The sequence below is a fragment of the Ursus maritimus genome, unplaced genomic scaffold (assembly GCF_017311325.1).
Source record: "Ursus maritimus isolate PB19 unplaced genomic scaffold, ASM1731132v1 scaffold_27, whole genome shotgun sequence".
NCBI classification, from domain to species: Eukaryota; Metazoa; Chordata; class Mammalia; order Carnivora; family Ursidae; genus Ursus; species Ursus maritimus.
Genome location: NW_024425230.1, coordinates 37826702 through 37843201, shown reverse-complemented (window position 1 = coordinate 37843201; position 16500 = coordinate 37826702). Strand labels below are relative to the sequence as shown.

General features: G+C 36.7%; 1 protein-coding gene across 1 annotated transcript in view; it reads right to left on the bottom strand.

Annotated features, from left to right (window-relative positions):
• CLPX (caseinolytic mitochondrial matrix peptidase chaperone subunit X) overlaps positions 1 to 16500 on the bottom strand; it is a 41683-nt gene that overhangs the window by 4348 nt on the left and 20835 nt on the right. The window contains exons 5-12 of the mRNA XM_008708588.2: positions 16245 to 16404; positions 14407 to 14448; positions 8727 to 8903; positions 7937 to 8101; positions 7013 to 7101; positions 5860 to 6024; positions 2365 to 2664; positions 605 to 697 (exon numbers count right to left, since the gene is read on the bottom strand). Coding sequence (XP_008706810.2) covers positions 605 to 697; positions 2365 to 2664; positions 5860 to 6024; positions 7013 to 7101; positions 7937 to 8101; positions 8727 to 8903; positions 14407 to 14448; positions 16245 to 16404 — 1191 coding nt within the window. The remainder of the gene's footprint in view (positions 1 to 604; positions 698 to 2364; positions 2665 to 5859; positions 6025 to 7012; positions 7102 to 7936; positions 8102 to 8726; positions 8904 to 14406; positions 14449 to 16244; positions 16405 to 16500) is intronic.

Genomic DNA, 16500 nt, shown 5'->3' with positions numbered 1-16500 from the left:
AAGGAAGGAAGGAAGGAAGGAAGGAAGGAAGGAAGGAAGGAAGGAAGAAGAAAGAATAGTGAGTTCTTATCATAGTGTAGAATTTAAGGGTAAAAAATATCATGATATCTGCAATTTAATTTCAAACAGACAAGAATAAGGATTTCAATGGGTCTTAGAACATGCTTTGGGGAGGTTAGTCAAAAGGCCTGAGTAAAATTTTCTGAATTTTCCTTCCCAGAATCCTGATTTTATTTCATTAATGGTATTGTGTCCTTTGCTGCAAATGCTTACTTACTTACTTATTTATTGGAGGGGAGAAAGAGGAGGAGGGGAGGGAGAGGGAAAGAGAAAATCTTAAGCAGGCAACCTGAGATCATGACCTGAGCCAAAATCTAGAGTCAGACGCTTAACCAACTGAGCCACCTAGATGCCCCTGTTGCAATCACTTTACAGTTCCTTTTTTATAATAAAGAAAAATATAATCTATGGAGAAAAAAAAAATCACAAGAAACAGGGTCAGGCCAGTTCTCTAGATATATTTCCAAAGAAATAACATGGGGGCTTAATGTTTGCAAAACCACGATCGAGAAAATAATCTAGTTTTTGTATAACGCCAACTCACCATTATGGACCGAAGACCTCGTGCACCTGTTTTTCGTTCTAGTGCCAATCTGGCTATAGCTTTCAAAGCATCCTCAGTAACATTCAGTTCACACTACAAATACATAAAAAGAAATGAGAACTTAGATAATACTTGATTATATTTTCCTAATATAACCACATAGCATCTGATTTATTAACTGTTACTAACTACCATCATTCCTAGTCTCTGTAGAACAAAAAGGTACTAATGCCCTAACTTTACAGATGAAGAAGTAAGTTCGAGCAGATTAAGTACACTGATTCACTAATACTTAGAAACCCAGGATCAGGATCTTCCTGTTTTGACTCACCCTATACCCTTTCAGACTAAAGCATTTTTTGACCTTCACTTTCTTCCTAGAAAACACTCATCACTCATTTGAGTGTTACTTACCCTCTCATCCTAAAGAACGAAGGCAAAACTTCAGACAGATCTCTCTAAATTACCACAAATTTCAAAACAGTGTTCAAATTACTGATACTTTATTAAGATACTAAAAAACATCAAAATACTTTGGAACATCAGACTTCACAAGATCTTGGTATTAAGCAAATTTTGGTTATTAATTTCCACTTCCAAAAAATGTAAAATTTAAGCAAGGTTATTATCTCTCGTGGTCTTGCCTCCAAGCACTTGTTCTGTCAATTAGCCTATGAGAAGTAACAGTGTTTTGAATCACAAGTTTGTCATTAGTCCTTGAAGAGGTTTTCTAGATGAACATGGACTTTCTAGGACTTTATTCAAAATTTATTGGGCCCCTACTGTGTATGGTGCTAGGGGAACAGCAATGTGGGGGCATTAAACAAAGCAAGCGGACCAATGAAGGATTTAAGGAGAAGAGTAAAATAACTAGCTTTGTGTTTATTCCTTCACCAGATATTTATTAAGAACTTAAAATCTATTTGCTGGGCACTATGTTCAATAAAATAAAAATGACCCATTCTGGAAGTAAAATGGAAGATAATGGTATTTTGATGGTGGTGGTCAGAAACAGACTTGAGACAGGGAGACCTTTTAGGAGCCAAATGCATGGGTCAAGGCGATTAAGGAGCTTTATTAATTAAAAATAAAAATAGTAAAATAAAACAAAATAAATTTTTAAAAGGAGCTTAATTAAGTAAAACAAAAATAGTAAAATAAAAAAGTAAAATTTAAAAAGTAAAAATAAAAAATAAAGTAAAAAAAATAATCATTCATTAAAGAATGATAAAGGAGCTTGAAGTAGTGGTAGTGGAATGAAGAGAATGAAACTAGTATTTAGAAACACTAAGTTCATAAAACCCAAAATACATGCTATGTGACCAGATTGTGTCAGCTTGTGGGATTGGATGTCTAGGTGCAGAGAAGTAGATGTGGACGGTGACAGAACTTAAGACAAAAGTATATAAAAGTATACACAGTATGTTGCAGCAAAAGCATTTAAAATTTTAAGGCTGAAAGGACAATCCTATGTGTTTGACTTAAGGGACTGAAAGAAGGCTACTGGCATAATTTCTCTCTACATATAGCCTTGGGCTTCAACTTCAATGATGATTTTAATTAGGAAAAAAATAAAGCCAACTCCTAAATGTCTACTATAACACAATCTGCCTTCCGTGATTCCTGGATCCATACTTAGTGAGAACAGGCTGGTATTCCAGATAAGCAGGACTGCTTTTGCTTTTTGTTAAGCTAATATATGCACAGTTTCAATAGCAAAAACCCACAAATTAACTAAGTATGAAAAATAAAAATCTAACCTTATCCATGCTGAACAAGGCCTGGTACTGAGGAATAACAGCATTACGTGGCTCAGTTAGTATTTGTACAAGTGTTTTCTCATCTAGGCTATGCAAAGGAACTACCACAGGCAACCGTCCCACAAACTCGGGAATCATGCCAAATTCAATGAGATCTCTGGCTTCCACATGACGTAATAATCGATCTTTTTCTTCAATGTCTTGGTGAGTATTTGATTCTCCACTTCGGTTGGCAAGGTCTGCAGCAGCTGCAGCCCTTCTGCCTTTTCCCAGATTAGATGGTGTTCCAAATCCAAGATACTACCGACAAAAGACAGATATTAAAAATAGCAGAATGAAGTTGCATTGTATTAAGTACTTTGCATACATGTCTCGTGTGAGCTTTGCAATAGATGAGAGTTCTATCATCATTCACATTTTACAAATGAAGAAAATGAGCTTCGAAAGGTTAAATACCTTAATCAAGTTCCCCTTGCTGTAAGTGGTAAAGTCAGGATTTGAATTCAGGCCTATCTGCCTTTAGAACTGAGAATTAAACCACCATTTAATAACTAACTCTCAAAGAATGAATTCTAGTAAAAGTAGATTGGTAAAAACCATGAAGGGAGGTCCCTTAGAACTCAGATGATGATGCTATAGGGTTTTTCTGAACCTCTAGACTAGCCTGGTTTCTAAAATATATAAGAACTGTTAAAACGGAGACAGTAATTATTTTGTAACCAAAATTAATTTTGTAACATTATAAATAGTAGTAGTGCCTATGGAACAAGCAGCCTTATAAGGAAATTACGCACGAGTGTCTTAAGTGACTGCTAAGCATTCTATTAAAATCACGATTTGAGGTTGCACACATCAACCTATGAGTTAGAATAATTCTTATTTTATTAAAAAACATATAAGAATGACATTAAACACAAATGCTAACTTTGCTGCAAGAGTCTGGGTATCAGGGAGCCTGACTGAGTCAGCTGGTGGAGCATGCAACTCTTGGTCTTAGGATTGTGAGTTGGAGGCCCACACTGAATGTAGCGATTACTTTAAAAAATAAAATAAAATCTTAAAGCACACACACACCCACAACCCATTGTTTAAAAAAAAAGGCTGGATGGGGCGCCTGGGTGGCGCAGTCGTTAAGCATCTGCCTTCGGCTCAGGGCGTGATCCCAGCGTTCTGGGATCGAGCCCCATATCAGGCTCCTCCATTGGGAGCCTGCTTCTTCCTCTCCCACTCCCCTGCTGTGTTCCCTCTCTCTCGATGGCTGTCTCTCTGTCAAATAAATAAATAAAACCTTAAAAAAAAAAAAAAAAGGCTGGGCATCTAAGGTGTATGGATCTTGCTTTAGTCAGTATAAAAGAACTATACCCTAGGCAACTGTCAGAAAGTTTAATTTTGACATGTCATACAGCTTTTGTCAAAAAGAAGCTCATGGTTGTGAGAAAATAGCCTAAGTTAAAAATTCACTCCTCTGGTTCTCTAAGCTGTATACATGGATAGTATATCAGAAAGAAAGATACCTTCCATTCAATAATTTAAGCATTTATTATATATATAAGGATATATAATTTTAAAATATATTTATTTTTGTAATATATAAAAATATTTACAAAGCATTATTATAAAACACTGCAAACACAAACCTGAAGACAGCCATTACCCTAAAGGGGCTTATTTAGAGTGAGAAGCTATGAAGGAATTCAAGTATCATAGGTGCAATGAAGGATAACCGTCCAGGAAATTGTAGCAGTAGAAAGGAGGGAAAGAGGCACATACTGGGGAGGGAGGGTGGGAGGTGATCAAGAAAGCTTCAACAAGTCTTAAAAGATGAACATAGATTTGCCAACTGGATTGAGGTAGGGGAGGGCATGAGCAAAGGCAAGAGGAATAAAACTTAGGAGCACAAGCAGTCTGATATGGTTGGAACACAGGTGTATTATTTAATATTGTACCCTTGGCTTCCAACAAGGGCTGAAGAAAGAAAAAAAAAACAGCCACATGGACGTATTTAATTCTCTATAAAATCACTGTTGAAGACTCTCTTACATCTCTCTCTTTTCCATAAAGATCGATATGACAAACTCTTTTTTAATCTGTCTCTCCTGAAGACCTCATACGCTTCCCCTTTAAGGTAGTAAGAACTAGAGCCCATGATTTCTCCCTACTTTTCATTAAGAAGTTCAAATGACCTAGGACCTAAACCTGCCTTCTATGTGTTTGATCTCTTTTTCAACATTACTTTTAATTGTTCTTTTCTACATGTTCCTAGCTTCAAATTCTTTTTGAAAGCACTAATTTTAAGTAGGTTATCAAACATGGTCCTTGTCTTTGGTTACAGAATTTTTTAAAGTAAACTCTACACCCAACATGGGACTCAAACTCTTGATCCCCAGATCAAAAGTTGCATGCTCTAGAACGGAGCCAGCCAAGCACCCCCAGAACTTTGAATATAAAGTTATCTCCCTCCCTCCCTCTCTCACATACAAAGAAATAATTTCTTCTTTCTAATTTGTTAGGCTAATTCATGCAGAATTTCAAAAGCAAGAATAACATAAATTAACTAATATGAAAAATTAAAATCTAACTTTATCCATGCTGAGTAAGGCCTGGTACTAAGGAATAACAGCATTACGTGGCTCAGTCAGTATTCATACAAGAGTTTTCTTATCTAGGCTATCCAAAGGAACTACCACAGGCAACCACCCCATTAGCACTATTATTTTTTTACTGCTAATAAACTGCTATTTAAACTAGTGGGTGCAAAGCCAAAGAGACTTGAAGCAAACAATGTAGCAGAGTTGATCTATGATATATTCATCCAGACAGAATATTATGTTATATAATCAAAATCATTTGTAGCTAGCTATTATGTAAAACACAAAAACATGGAAAATACTGGTGTGTTTTGGGCTTCTTGACACTATGTTGACATTACATTTTATCGTAATCAACAAATAAGTATTGGGCATGTACCTTGCAGATATGAAGAAATAAGTGCCAGTGAAAATCAAGGCCATTTAAGTTAAAATCAAGTCTGTTTAAAAAACATCCATAAAGCTAAGTGGGATCACAACCCTTCCCCCAAGCCCCAAACTGGCTCCCTCGTTTTGTGAATGTCAGAGGTGATCTCCGATAAGACTCTTGGGCGGAGGCAATGGAGACAAGCTCTTTACTGGGCTCCAGTGAATTGAGCAAAAGGCCTGAACAGAAATTTTACTGATGTGATGCAGCTACCTCAAATTATAAAAGAAGTCCTCAGATAAAATATAAAATCAAAATAAGTTAAACTTTAAAAATGCTCTTTAAATAGATGATCTTTAGAAATCTTTCAATTTACTATTCTGAAATTAAAAAACAAAAAAACTAGGAATACATTTCTGGTATGATCTAGAAAACCTAACTCTTAAAAATCCACAGCTGGCAGCCAGCAGGTATGAGAACAGAAACTATCCTCTATAACTTCAAATATGCTCTACCCTATAACCCTTCAGAAAAACTCACCTTTTCATTTTTCCTCCTGCTGATGATTCTGTCTAAGCCATTGAAAGCACCAGATGCAACAAAAAGGATGTTTGTTGTATCAACTTGTACTGTTTCTCCACGTAACTTGCGGGAATTCTTTTCTGGAACATTAACTATCGTGCCTTCTAGTAGTTTTAATAACCCCTAAATAAAGAACAAATAATTTACAGCATCATTGTATAACTGTATTATTTATTATACTTTAGAAAATGGGATTCAAAGGGGAAAATAATATGTGGTTATGGTCAATGAGCATAATTAAAGAAAACTCCCACATTTCTACAACTAACATGAAAATCTAATGTACTATCATAGTAATAATTTGTAAATTTATTTGGAATTGTTACAGACTCCTGATGTACTCAGGAAACAGTCAACGTGAAAGGTTGCTTTTGATGATAAAGACATAATTCTGACCTAAAGATAGAATTATGACTCTGTAAGATGGCAGCCAACCATGGCGGGAACATTCAAAATTTGACAACAGTTGATGTGTTGTTTTTCATATAAATTACAATTCTATTCTATTCCTGTCTTAAACTCTGAGACTAACTATATTTTGAGATACTTTTATAAAAAAATTATCTAGCACATTTTATAAGTGTGACCTATGTCTTGATCAAAATAAAAACGAAAGCGATTTTCCTTACCCTGTACTTCATGTCATAATTAGTTACCGATAAAAAGTCAAGTTGGCCAATAGATCATTAAGACTTGAATTATGATTTTACATAGAATGAAACACGATTTTATATATTTTATCCTATTATCTAAGTGAAAAGAATAAGATACATGTACATACTTCATTTATGTTTAGTTAGACCCAGAACTCTCAAGAGTCTTCTAGAAATGTTTAACTGGGCCTCTAAAGAATAAAATCAACAAAAATCAAATTTCATTTTTTCTATCCTTTCAAATATTTTTAATTTCCTAAGAAAGGTAATTTGGTACTTAAAATCACCAACAGCTTTCTCTTAGGATCTGAACTACTTTAAAATGGTATGTGGAGTTTGGGATGGAAGAAATAAACAAAACAGAATCTAATTGAATGTGAAACCAAACGTACAATATTTGGGAGGTTGATGTATTCCCTTCCTTTTAGTGGGCTTGAACAAAATATTCAACTGCTTACTTGCTGAACGCCTTCTCCACCTACATCCCGTAACTGATGAATGCCTGGCACACTGCCAATCTTATCTACTTCATCCAGAAAGACAATTCCTATAATTTAAGGAGGATTCTATTTATAATATGAAAAAGATATATACACAAGATAACCTCAGTTTTAAAAGACTAGGTAGCTAGAGAGCAAGGTTATTCAATCTTTCACACTTAACATATACAAAGCTTAATTTCATAAAAATACACTGCTGTCTCTCCCATTCATAATTTTGCGTAAATTCTTCATAATCCATTTTATAGAGTATCACTTGGTTATGATAACCAATTCTCTCTGACATTATTTATCTATCCCACTCATGTTTTCAGGTTCTTTATTCTAGGAACCTGAGATAGAGGTATAGTGGGGAAGCATGAGGTGTATGCAGTGCTGGTACTAGCAAAACTTTAGTTTACTCTTTCCCATCTATACTCTTGTCTTAAAGGATTTGAACAGGCAGTTGTCAAGCTCTTCATGTAAACAAGGACAGAGGATAGATGGGGAAAGGAGAAATGCACAATCTATGATATCCTGGAGGTCAACAAACTAATCTGTTTCCAGATTCTTCGTGCACTCTCCCACCCTTGTCCTTGACCCCTCTCCTCCCCCACCCCAGGATTAGGAGTCTAGAGGGGAGTCAGAACAAAAAAAACAATGATAGCATTAAGGATCTAACTGAATAGTAATTTGGCCTGTTTTCACCCTAGTAGCCATCATACAACAATAAGGAAAAGCAAACTGTGGCCTTTAGTATGCTAGAAAATGTTTAACATAGCTATCATTATACAATTACAGAATTTTACTCCTTGACTCAAAACAAGAATTATATTTCTTAATATTAGACTGCTTCCCCAATAGACCACATCTGGGGACAGACAAGCTATACTGAAAACATACCTTGCTGTGCTTTTTCTACATTATAATTGGCATCTTGGAGCAGTTTGGCAATCACAGATTCAATATCTTCACCTACATATCCAGCCTGAGTCAAAGTTGTACAGTCACAGATAGCAAAAGGGACATCAAGGCATTTAGCTAGAGTTTGTGCCAGCAGAGTTTTACCTACAAATAGAAACAGCAACTAAAAGTTTACTAAAGATATGTTGATATACAATTTCTCTACAAAAATGTAAGATAAACTAAATCTGAATAGTATATAATAAAAAATTATTTGTACATCTTTACTATTATTTAGATTTAATGGTATGTTATTTTTATTACTCTCATTAAGACGTTAGGGATTGGTGTCACCTGGGTGGCTCGGTCAGTTGGGCTTCTGACTCTTGATTTTGGCTCGGGTCATGATCTCAGGGTCCCGGCATCTGGACCAAGACCACATCAGGTCCTGCACTCAGTAGGGAGTCTTCTTGAATACTTTCTTCCTCTTCCTCACCCTCTTCCCCTCCCCCCCCATGTACACATGCACGCACTCTCCCTAAAATAAATAAAAGTAAATAAATCTTTAAAAAAATAATAATAAAAAGATGTTAGGGATTGGCCGAAAGGGCAATATCAATTCCTCAAACTCAGCCTGAAGCCTGTGCAGAAATACTGATAACGTATTCCCAAGATTGGCCTCCGATTTTCTTCTCAAGGGCCAAAGTCCCCCAATCACAAGGCAGAGGTTACAGAATCATTCACATTCTATTTTTTTTTAAACGAGTAATTTTTTCAGGAAGTTATTTACCTGACCCAGTTGGTCCAAGCAGCAAAATATTACTCTTTTCAAGTTTTATGTCATCATGGGAAGAATCCAACACTTCACCTCCTCGCTTTTCCTGAGGTATTTGTTGGTTTACCTGTTGCTGCACGGACGCCCCTAAAGCATTACCATGTGGACTGATCCCGGCGATCTGAAGCAATTCTAAAAGAATGCCGAAGACACTATTAGAGCTTCATTTGATTTTACTTGAAAAAATGCCCAACAGAACCCTAAATCTAAGACTAGTCACGTATTTAGAAAAACTTAAATATTTAGGGGCGCCTGGGTGGCACAGCGGTTAAGCGTCTGCCTTCGGCTCAGGGCGTGATCCCGGCGATCTGGGATCGAGTCCCACATCAGGCTCTTCTGCTATGAGCCTGCTTCTTCCTCTCCCACTCCCCCTGCTTGTGTTCCCTCTCTCGCTGGCTGTCTCTATCTCTGTCAAATAAATAAAATCTTTAAAAAAAAAAAAAAAAAGAAAAACTTAAATATTTTGACATTCTGTCTTACCTAAAAAGGAAGAAAACCTCAAATTATCTATTAACAAATGTAAAACATGCAATGATTTTTCAGAGAACCTTAAGAAAAGCAAATGTATTCTTTTCATTCCCCTTATGTAAATCTGTATGAGGAATGCCCTTTCACTTATAGGAAGGCAGTACAAGGGACAGAGAACAGCGCTAGGGGGTCACAAAGCTTTAGCTTTGTTTTTTCCATCGTGTCTAAATAGCTATATGATCTTGGGCAAATCATATAAACTTCGTATTTCTGTTTCCTAACCTATAAAATGACAACAATACCTGTCCTATCAATTTCAAACACATGGTTGGAAGGTAGAAGAATAAAATGCACTTGATTTGGAGGCACCTTAAAAGACAAACAAATATATATAGATTTTTTTAGTACAAATGAAACAGGACTATAGGGAAAGGGAAAAACACTGAACACAGTAACAAAACCAAGATTAGAATGGGGAAAGAGGGAACCTGGGTCCTAGTCTTTTTCTGTCATGGTCTTTTGACCATGTTAAGCAAATCACTTAACTTTACTGGGTCTGCTTCCTTACTATTAAGTGAAAATACCAAGACAATATATGACTTCTACAGTCTCTTTCACATCTAAAAATGATTCTGTGAGTCTACCAGAGAAATCAAATATGGTAAGACTCCTTGGCTCTACCCGAATTTTTTATTTCATAGGATCTCTAAATGGCTCTTTCCAGTCCCTTTATTAGAGACCCAATGCTTAGCTAGATGGGAGAGATACTGCTGGTAAACTATCAGTTTATCCAATGGGTGCCTAAAAACAAGACAACTTTGTTCTCACTCTCAGCTGAAGGAAAGAATTCCAACAGTCTTTTCAATTATCCAGATTTGTGAATCCATACTGCTCCTGGTTCTCAGCATTTGAGGTATCTGTGTTCATATCCTATTTGTTTATGTTTTCTAGATTTATTTTTAGTTTGTTTCTAATAAATGGGTTAAGAATATCAGTACTTTCGGGACACGTGGGTAGCTCAGTCGGCTGAGTGGCCAACTCTTGATTTCGGCTCAGGTCATCATCTCAGGGTCCTGTGATTGCCCCCCCCCCCGGGGGGGGGTGTCAGGCTCTGTGCTCAGCAGGAAGTCTGCTTGAGAATTCTCTCCCTCTCCCTCTGCCCCTCCCCCCACTCACGTACATGCTCGCACTCTCAATCTCAAAAAATCTTTAAAAAAAAAAAAAAAAGAATATCAGTACTTCCCAATGCACTACTATTTTCATCAAACCAAAGGATAAATGTTCAGCAGATAAAACTAGTATTATGGTCCTACTCCATCTGGCTGGTACTTTCAAATTATCCTAGGGTCACAGTTAACATAAACAGTTATTCTGGTCATCAAAAATAGGCATTGAAGGGGCAACTGGGTGGCTCAGCCGATAAAGTGCCCCACTCTTGGTTTTGGCTCAGGTCATGATCTCGCAGTTGTGAGATCAAGCCATGCATGGGGCTCTGCATTCAGCAGAGAGTCTGTTTCAGATTCTCTTTCCCTCTCCCTCCCATTCTCACTCTTTCTCAAATAAATAAATAAATAAAATCTTTTTTTAAGAAATAGGAATTCAATTAACATTTTAAATTGTGCTACATTTGAGGGTTAATTATTAGTGAATAATTCACAATGCTGTGCCTTATTCTGATCCACATCAAGAAAAAAAATGCTGTCTCCTACATGAGTTTGGTTAGTTGTCCCTAGTAAACAAAAATTTCTTTTTTTTTATTTCACCAAAATCTAGTTAGAAATTGTGACAATAGGGGCGCCTGGGTGGCTCAGTCGTTAAGCGTCTGCCTTCGGCTCAGGGCGTGATCCTGACGTTATGGGATCGAGCCCCACGTCAGGCTCCTCTGCTGGAAGCCTGCTTCTTCCTCTCCCACTCTCCCTGCTTGTGTTCCCTCTCTCACTGGCTGTCTCTCTCTCTGTCAAATGAATAAATAAAATCTTAAAAAAAAAAAAAAAAAAAAAAAAAAAAAAAAGGAGTCTTGACACTCAAACTTTAAAAAAAAAAAAAAAAGAAATTGTGACAATATAATATAGGGCTTTGGCTTGAGTGTAGGTTGGCCCAATGGGGAAAAAATTATTTAGGTGAATAACTGGAACAAAATTGCAAAAATCATATTAACTAGAGTGAGTCACAGAATAAATGTATTTAACTTAAACGATGATTTAAGTTAAAAATTTTTTTTAAAGATTTTATTTGAGAGAGAGAGAGACAGAGAGCACACACAAGTGCGGGGAGGGGCAGAGGGAGAGAGAGAAACAGACCTTCCACCCTCCTAACCCCGCTGAGCAGAGAGCCTGATGCGCAGCTTGATCCCAGGACCCCCGGATTATGACCTGAAGGCAGACGCTTAACCAACTGAGCCACCCAGGCACCCTGATTTAAATTTTTTAAAAAGGAATAATTCAGGAGCACCTGGGTGGCTCAGTCGGTTAAATGTCTGCCTTCCGCTCAGGTCATGATCCTGTGGTCCTAGGATCAAGCCCCGCATCAGGCTCCCCACTCAGCAGGGAGCCTGCTTCCCCATCTTCTTCTGCCATTACCCCTGCTTGTACTCTCTCTGTCAAATAAATAAAAAGCTTTGAAAAAAAACAAAAAGAGGAATAATTTAAATAGTACATGTTTGTCATCCCCCCCCTTTTTAAAGACTTTACTTATTTGACAGACAGAGAGAGAGTGCGCGTGCGCGCAAGAGTGGAGGGAGGGGCAGAGGGAGAAGCAGGTTCCAAGCTGAGCAAAGAGCCCTGATGCAGGACTCAATCTCAGGACCCTGGGATCATGACCTGAGCCAAAGGCAGATGCTTAACCAAGTGAACCACCCAGGCATCCCTGTCATTCCATTTCATGAAAATATGCTCCAGAGTAAACTTAAAATAACTCTCCTGTCCTTTCAGTTAGTCTGTGTCTGCATCTCTCTCAATGCATGAGCAGCTCTCTATAATGTGTGAGCAGACTAGTGTATTGTTAGTTGCATGGAGCTCATCGGCATTGGCCATGTGGCCCTGGACAAATCACTTAAAATTTCCTCACTTTAGTTTTCTTATCTATAAAATGGGTGTGAAAAGAATAGTTTCTGTCTCATAGGTTTTAGGAAGATTAAATCAGTTAAAATATGTAAAACACTTAGAACTGTGACAGGCAGAGTTATAAATGTTATAAAAGAATTTGCTATCAGTATTGCTATTTTCCTAACGCTTAAGTATTTGTATAACGGAGCCCAAATCCAAGCCAATTGTTTCATCTGGTGCTCGACTGAAGAAAAACATGTTCCAATGATGGGAAAAACCTATCAGTCTTACTAAGAGTAGTATATTGATCTCTTACATGTGATTTCTAAAAGAAACTTAAAAGAATATTTTGATTATATATCATTTTGGCCTAATGCCCTAATTTTAGACCTAAAACCCCACACAGGACAAGATGAAACTATACATGAAAATAAATTCTATTTAGGCTTTCAAAGTATTACTTTCCAAGTCAATCAATATATACAATTACAAATTGCTCTTACCTAAGTTCATAAGTGTTACTTGTTAACATTTAAGTTACATTAAATCACTACATATACTTCTTTCAAAATACTCACTACAGATTTTTCTTTACTAATTTATACTAGTTTCACTAGCTATCTGTTCAAATTTATGAAGATAGTATTGACAGCACAACTGATTATATTTTTGGATTAGAAAATATAAAATATACATGGGCTTAAAGTTTATTATTTAGATCTTATATTCTTATATATAATCTAACTCTACTGCATTGTATTTAAAGATTTTATTTATTTATCTGAGTGAGAGAGAGATAGCACGAGAGCAGAGTAAGAGGCAGAGGGAGAAGCAGAATCCCCACTGACCAGGGAGCCCAATGTGGGGCTCAATCCATGACCCGAGCCACAGGCAGACGCTTAACGGACTGAGCCACCCAGGTGCCCCTCTACCATGCATGATATAATCTTACCATGCATAATATAATCATTATTTCCATACAATTTAAATGTAACTAGAGATAATACAATTTTATTACATGTAATAGCTCTCATGCCAGAGTTGGTAAACTAGTTATGTTCTCATGGCTCATCCTGCATAAATAGTATACTTCAAACAGTAGATACATATCTTGGTTCAGGGGCGGCTAGGTGGCTCAGTCAAGTAAGTGTTTGACTCTTGATTTTGGCTCAGGTCATGATCTCAGGGTCATGAGATCAACCCCCTCAGCAAGCTCTGTGCTAGGTGCGGAGGCTGCTTGAGATTCTCTCTCCCTCTCCCTCCCTCCCCAGGGTCATTCGCACTCCCTAAATTAATTAATTTTCAAAATAATGTATTTTGGTTCAAAGGTAAATGTGAAAGTACCAGACTTATAAGTGAAAAGTGTTCATAGTGGTTTATCTATTTTTTGTTCGTTATTTTAATTACTGAAACAAAAGGCCATGTGAATCTGTTTATGAACCGTTACCATCTGTGCAGCAACTAAGTAGCCACCTCCAAAGGAATGGGTGCAAGACATCAGAAAAGCCACAATCCTTAGGATATCAGGTCTTTCCACCCCCTCCATCAGACCATGTGAGGCTTATAGGGGCAATCCAGGGCTGGAAACAGTGAGTTGGGGCTTATTTGTAATTTGTAAGGCTATACCAAGTTTCATAAATACCCCAAAAAATCAGTGTTTCTGGCAAATGGAAGCTGAAAGATAACCTGCCTCCCTCAAAATTTCTATCACATATAAGCATGCCAATTCTAATTGTATGGGGGGGGGGGGAGATAAAATAGCAAGCCACAGATATAAAAAAAAATAGAACTCCTGTTAATATGCATGCAGGTCTATATTTATGAAGAAAAACTATATATATTTTATTTCTCTGCATTATGCTTTAAGAAATATCACAAAAGAAAAAATAAAATCAAATATCTGAAGTAACCCAACATATACAAACTACACAAACTAGCTATGAAAACTGTTCCAAAGTTATATATACCATGTATCATAAACATGTTCATATAACATACAATATCTTTCTTGGTAATACATGAGCAAATACATGTCTACCATTACTACTGCTGACATACTTCACCGAGGTAAATCTCAAAAGGAAGAATAATTACAGAGGAGGATCTGAGGAGAGGTCGCTTACTTGTAAATCTGTACTCATCCTCTCGTCTTCTTATTTCTAACTCTAAGAAAGAAGATAAAATGACAACATTAAAATATATATTTGTTTAGTTTAGAGGAACAAACAAGGAATATCTCACTTCTTGCCCTCTTCCAAATATACATAAACAATGTGTTCATTATTTTGTAGCTTTTCACAGTATAAAAGAATCTATTTATTACATCCTTTCTATATTTAAAAAACCCAAACATGTTAATGATGGATGCCCAATTGCTAACATTCACATTTGTCAAATACTAAGTTGGTATTTAAAAAAGGGTAGTAATTATTTAAGTCTTCAACAAAAATTTAAACCCGTCAGACCATAAATACAACCATCTGCTTTCCCAGTACCTAGAATGGCTTAACTATTGATTTGCTGAGTGAAGGGACCAGAAAAAAAAATTGTTTTGCTTCATCACTAGACAGTGCTATTTGGACTCTATAATATAAACTGAAGATTCCATGTTTTATCATGACTTACACTTTCTAAAAATAAAAAACTGATACTACCACATACCTATTTTATAGTAAGTTCAAAGTGAACAAGTTGTCTTTTTTGAGCCAGTAAGTTGCCAAAAGTAATCAAAGATATTATAGTTTTATAAATGTAAATATTTAGCAGAATTCCCTCACATTGTAAAAGGATGACTTAAAGAATGTAAAATGATAGATTACAGGGGCACCTGGGTGGCTCAGTCGATTAAGCGTCTGCCTTCAGCTCAGGTCATGATCTCAGAGTCCTGGGATCGAGCCCTGCATCAGGCTCCTTCACCAGCGGGGAGCCTGCTTCTCCCTCGGCCTGCCACTCCCCATGCTTGTGCTCTCTCTCTTTCTAGTGCTCTCTCTCTCTCACTCTCAAATAAACAAAAAATCTTTAAAAAAAGAAAAGAAAGAAAGAAAAAAAAATGAAATCAGGGGTCCTGGCCACTTAAAAACAAACACACTTTTAAAAATTTGCATTTTACTCTATTCATAGTGTTTTTTTTTAAGATTTTATTTATTTATTTGACAGAAAGAATGAGAGAGCACAAGCAGGGGGAACAGCAGAGGGAGAGGGAGAAGCAGGCTCTCCGCCAAACAGGGAGCCTGACGAGGGGCTCAAACCCAGGACCCTGGGATCATGACCTGAGCCGAAGGCAGACGCTTAAGCATCTGACCCACCTAGGCGTCCCTGTTCATAGTATTTTTAAATAATATCTTTCTATTAATATAACACACATTATTATCTACAGTAAACTGAGATTATATAATGTATTGGTATATTAGAATCTACCGTCAAAATATAGGAATTACACAAATCCGCCCTTAACCTTACACTCTGTAGCTGAGACCTAAAAAGCAAAGAATGCTGGATATGTTCTGTGACCATTCTCATCTATCTTCATATATCTCTGATGGAGACACATGATCCGGTCATGAGGAACTAATTGTGGTGAAGTCTGAATTCAAAGACGGCGTCTCAATCTCTACCCCAGTGACTTTCAAACATTTTTCACTGAGACCCTTGATAAGAAATACATTTTACTCTGTCACACAGAACCCATGCACATGTAAATGAAAATAGAAGTTTTATGAAAGAATATATAACTACAAGTTAATGTACTCTGGTATTTTCTATTCATACCTATTAACTTTTTTTAAAAATGCTGTTGGCAATCTACCAAAATGATTTCATGATCCACTAATGAGAAGAGGCCTGCACTTTGAAAAATGCTGTACTATACTAAAAGCATTTTCGGACAAAAGCAAGGGGTTGCAAATAAAGATTACCTCTAAACACAGTAATCTCTATTTTGGTCAGCTATCAAAATACTAACCTCTAGGTGTTAATGACGTCTGCTTCTCAACCTCTGCTTGCTGTCTCAGATTAGCTGGGATATTGTTATATATTCTCTTATAATGATTGTACACAGCAACTGAAAGCACCTTCTTAGCAAATGACTGGCCAACAACATACTTGTCGAGGTAGTTATAAATCTGAAAAATAATTAGTAACGAATAACTTACTATGAGCTATCACACAAAAACACAGACACGTTAAGAAGTTATACACTGAGCATATTTGCTTACAGT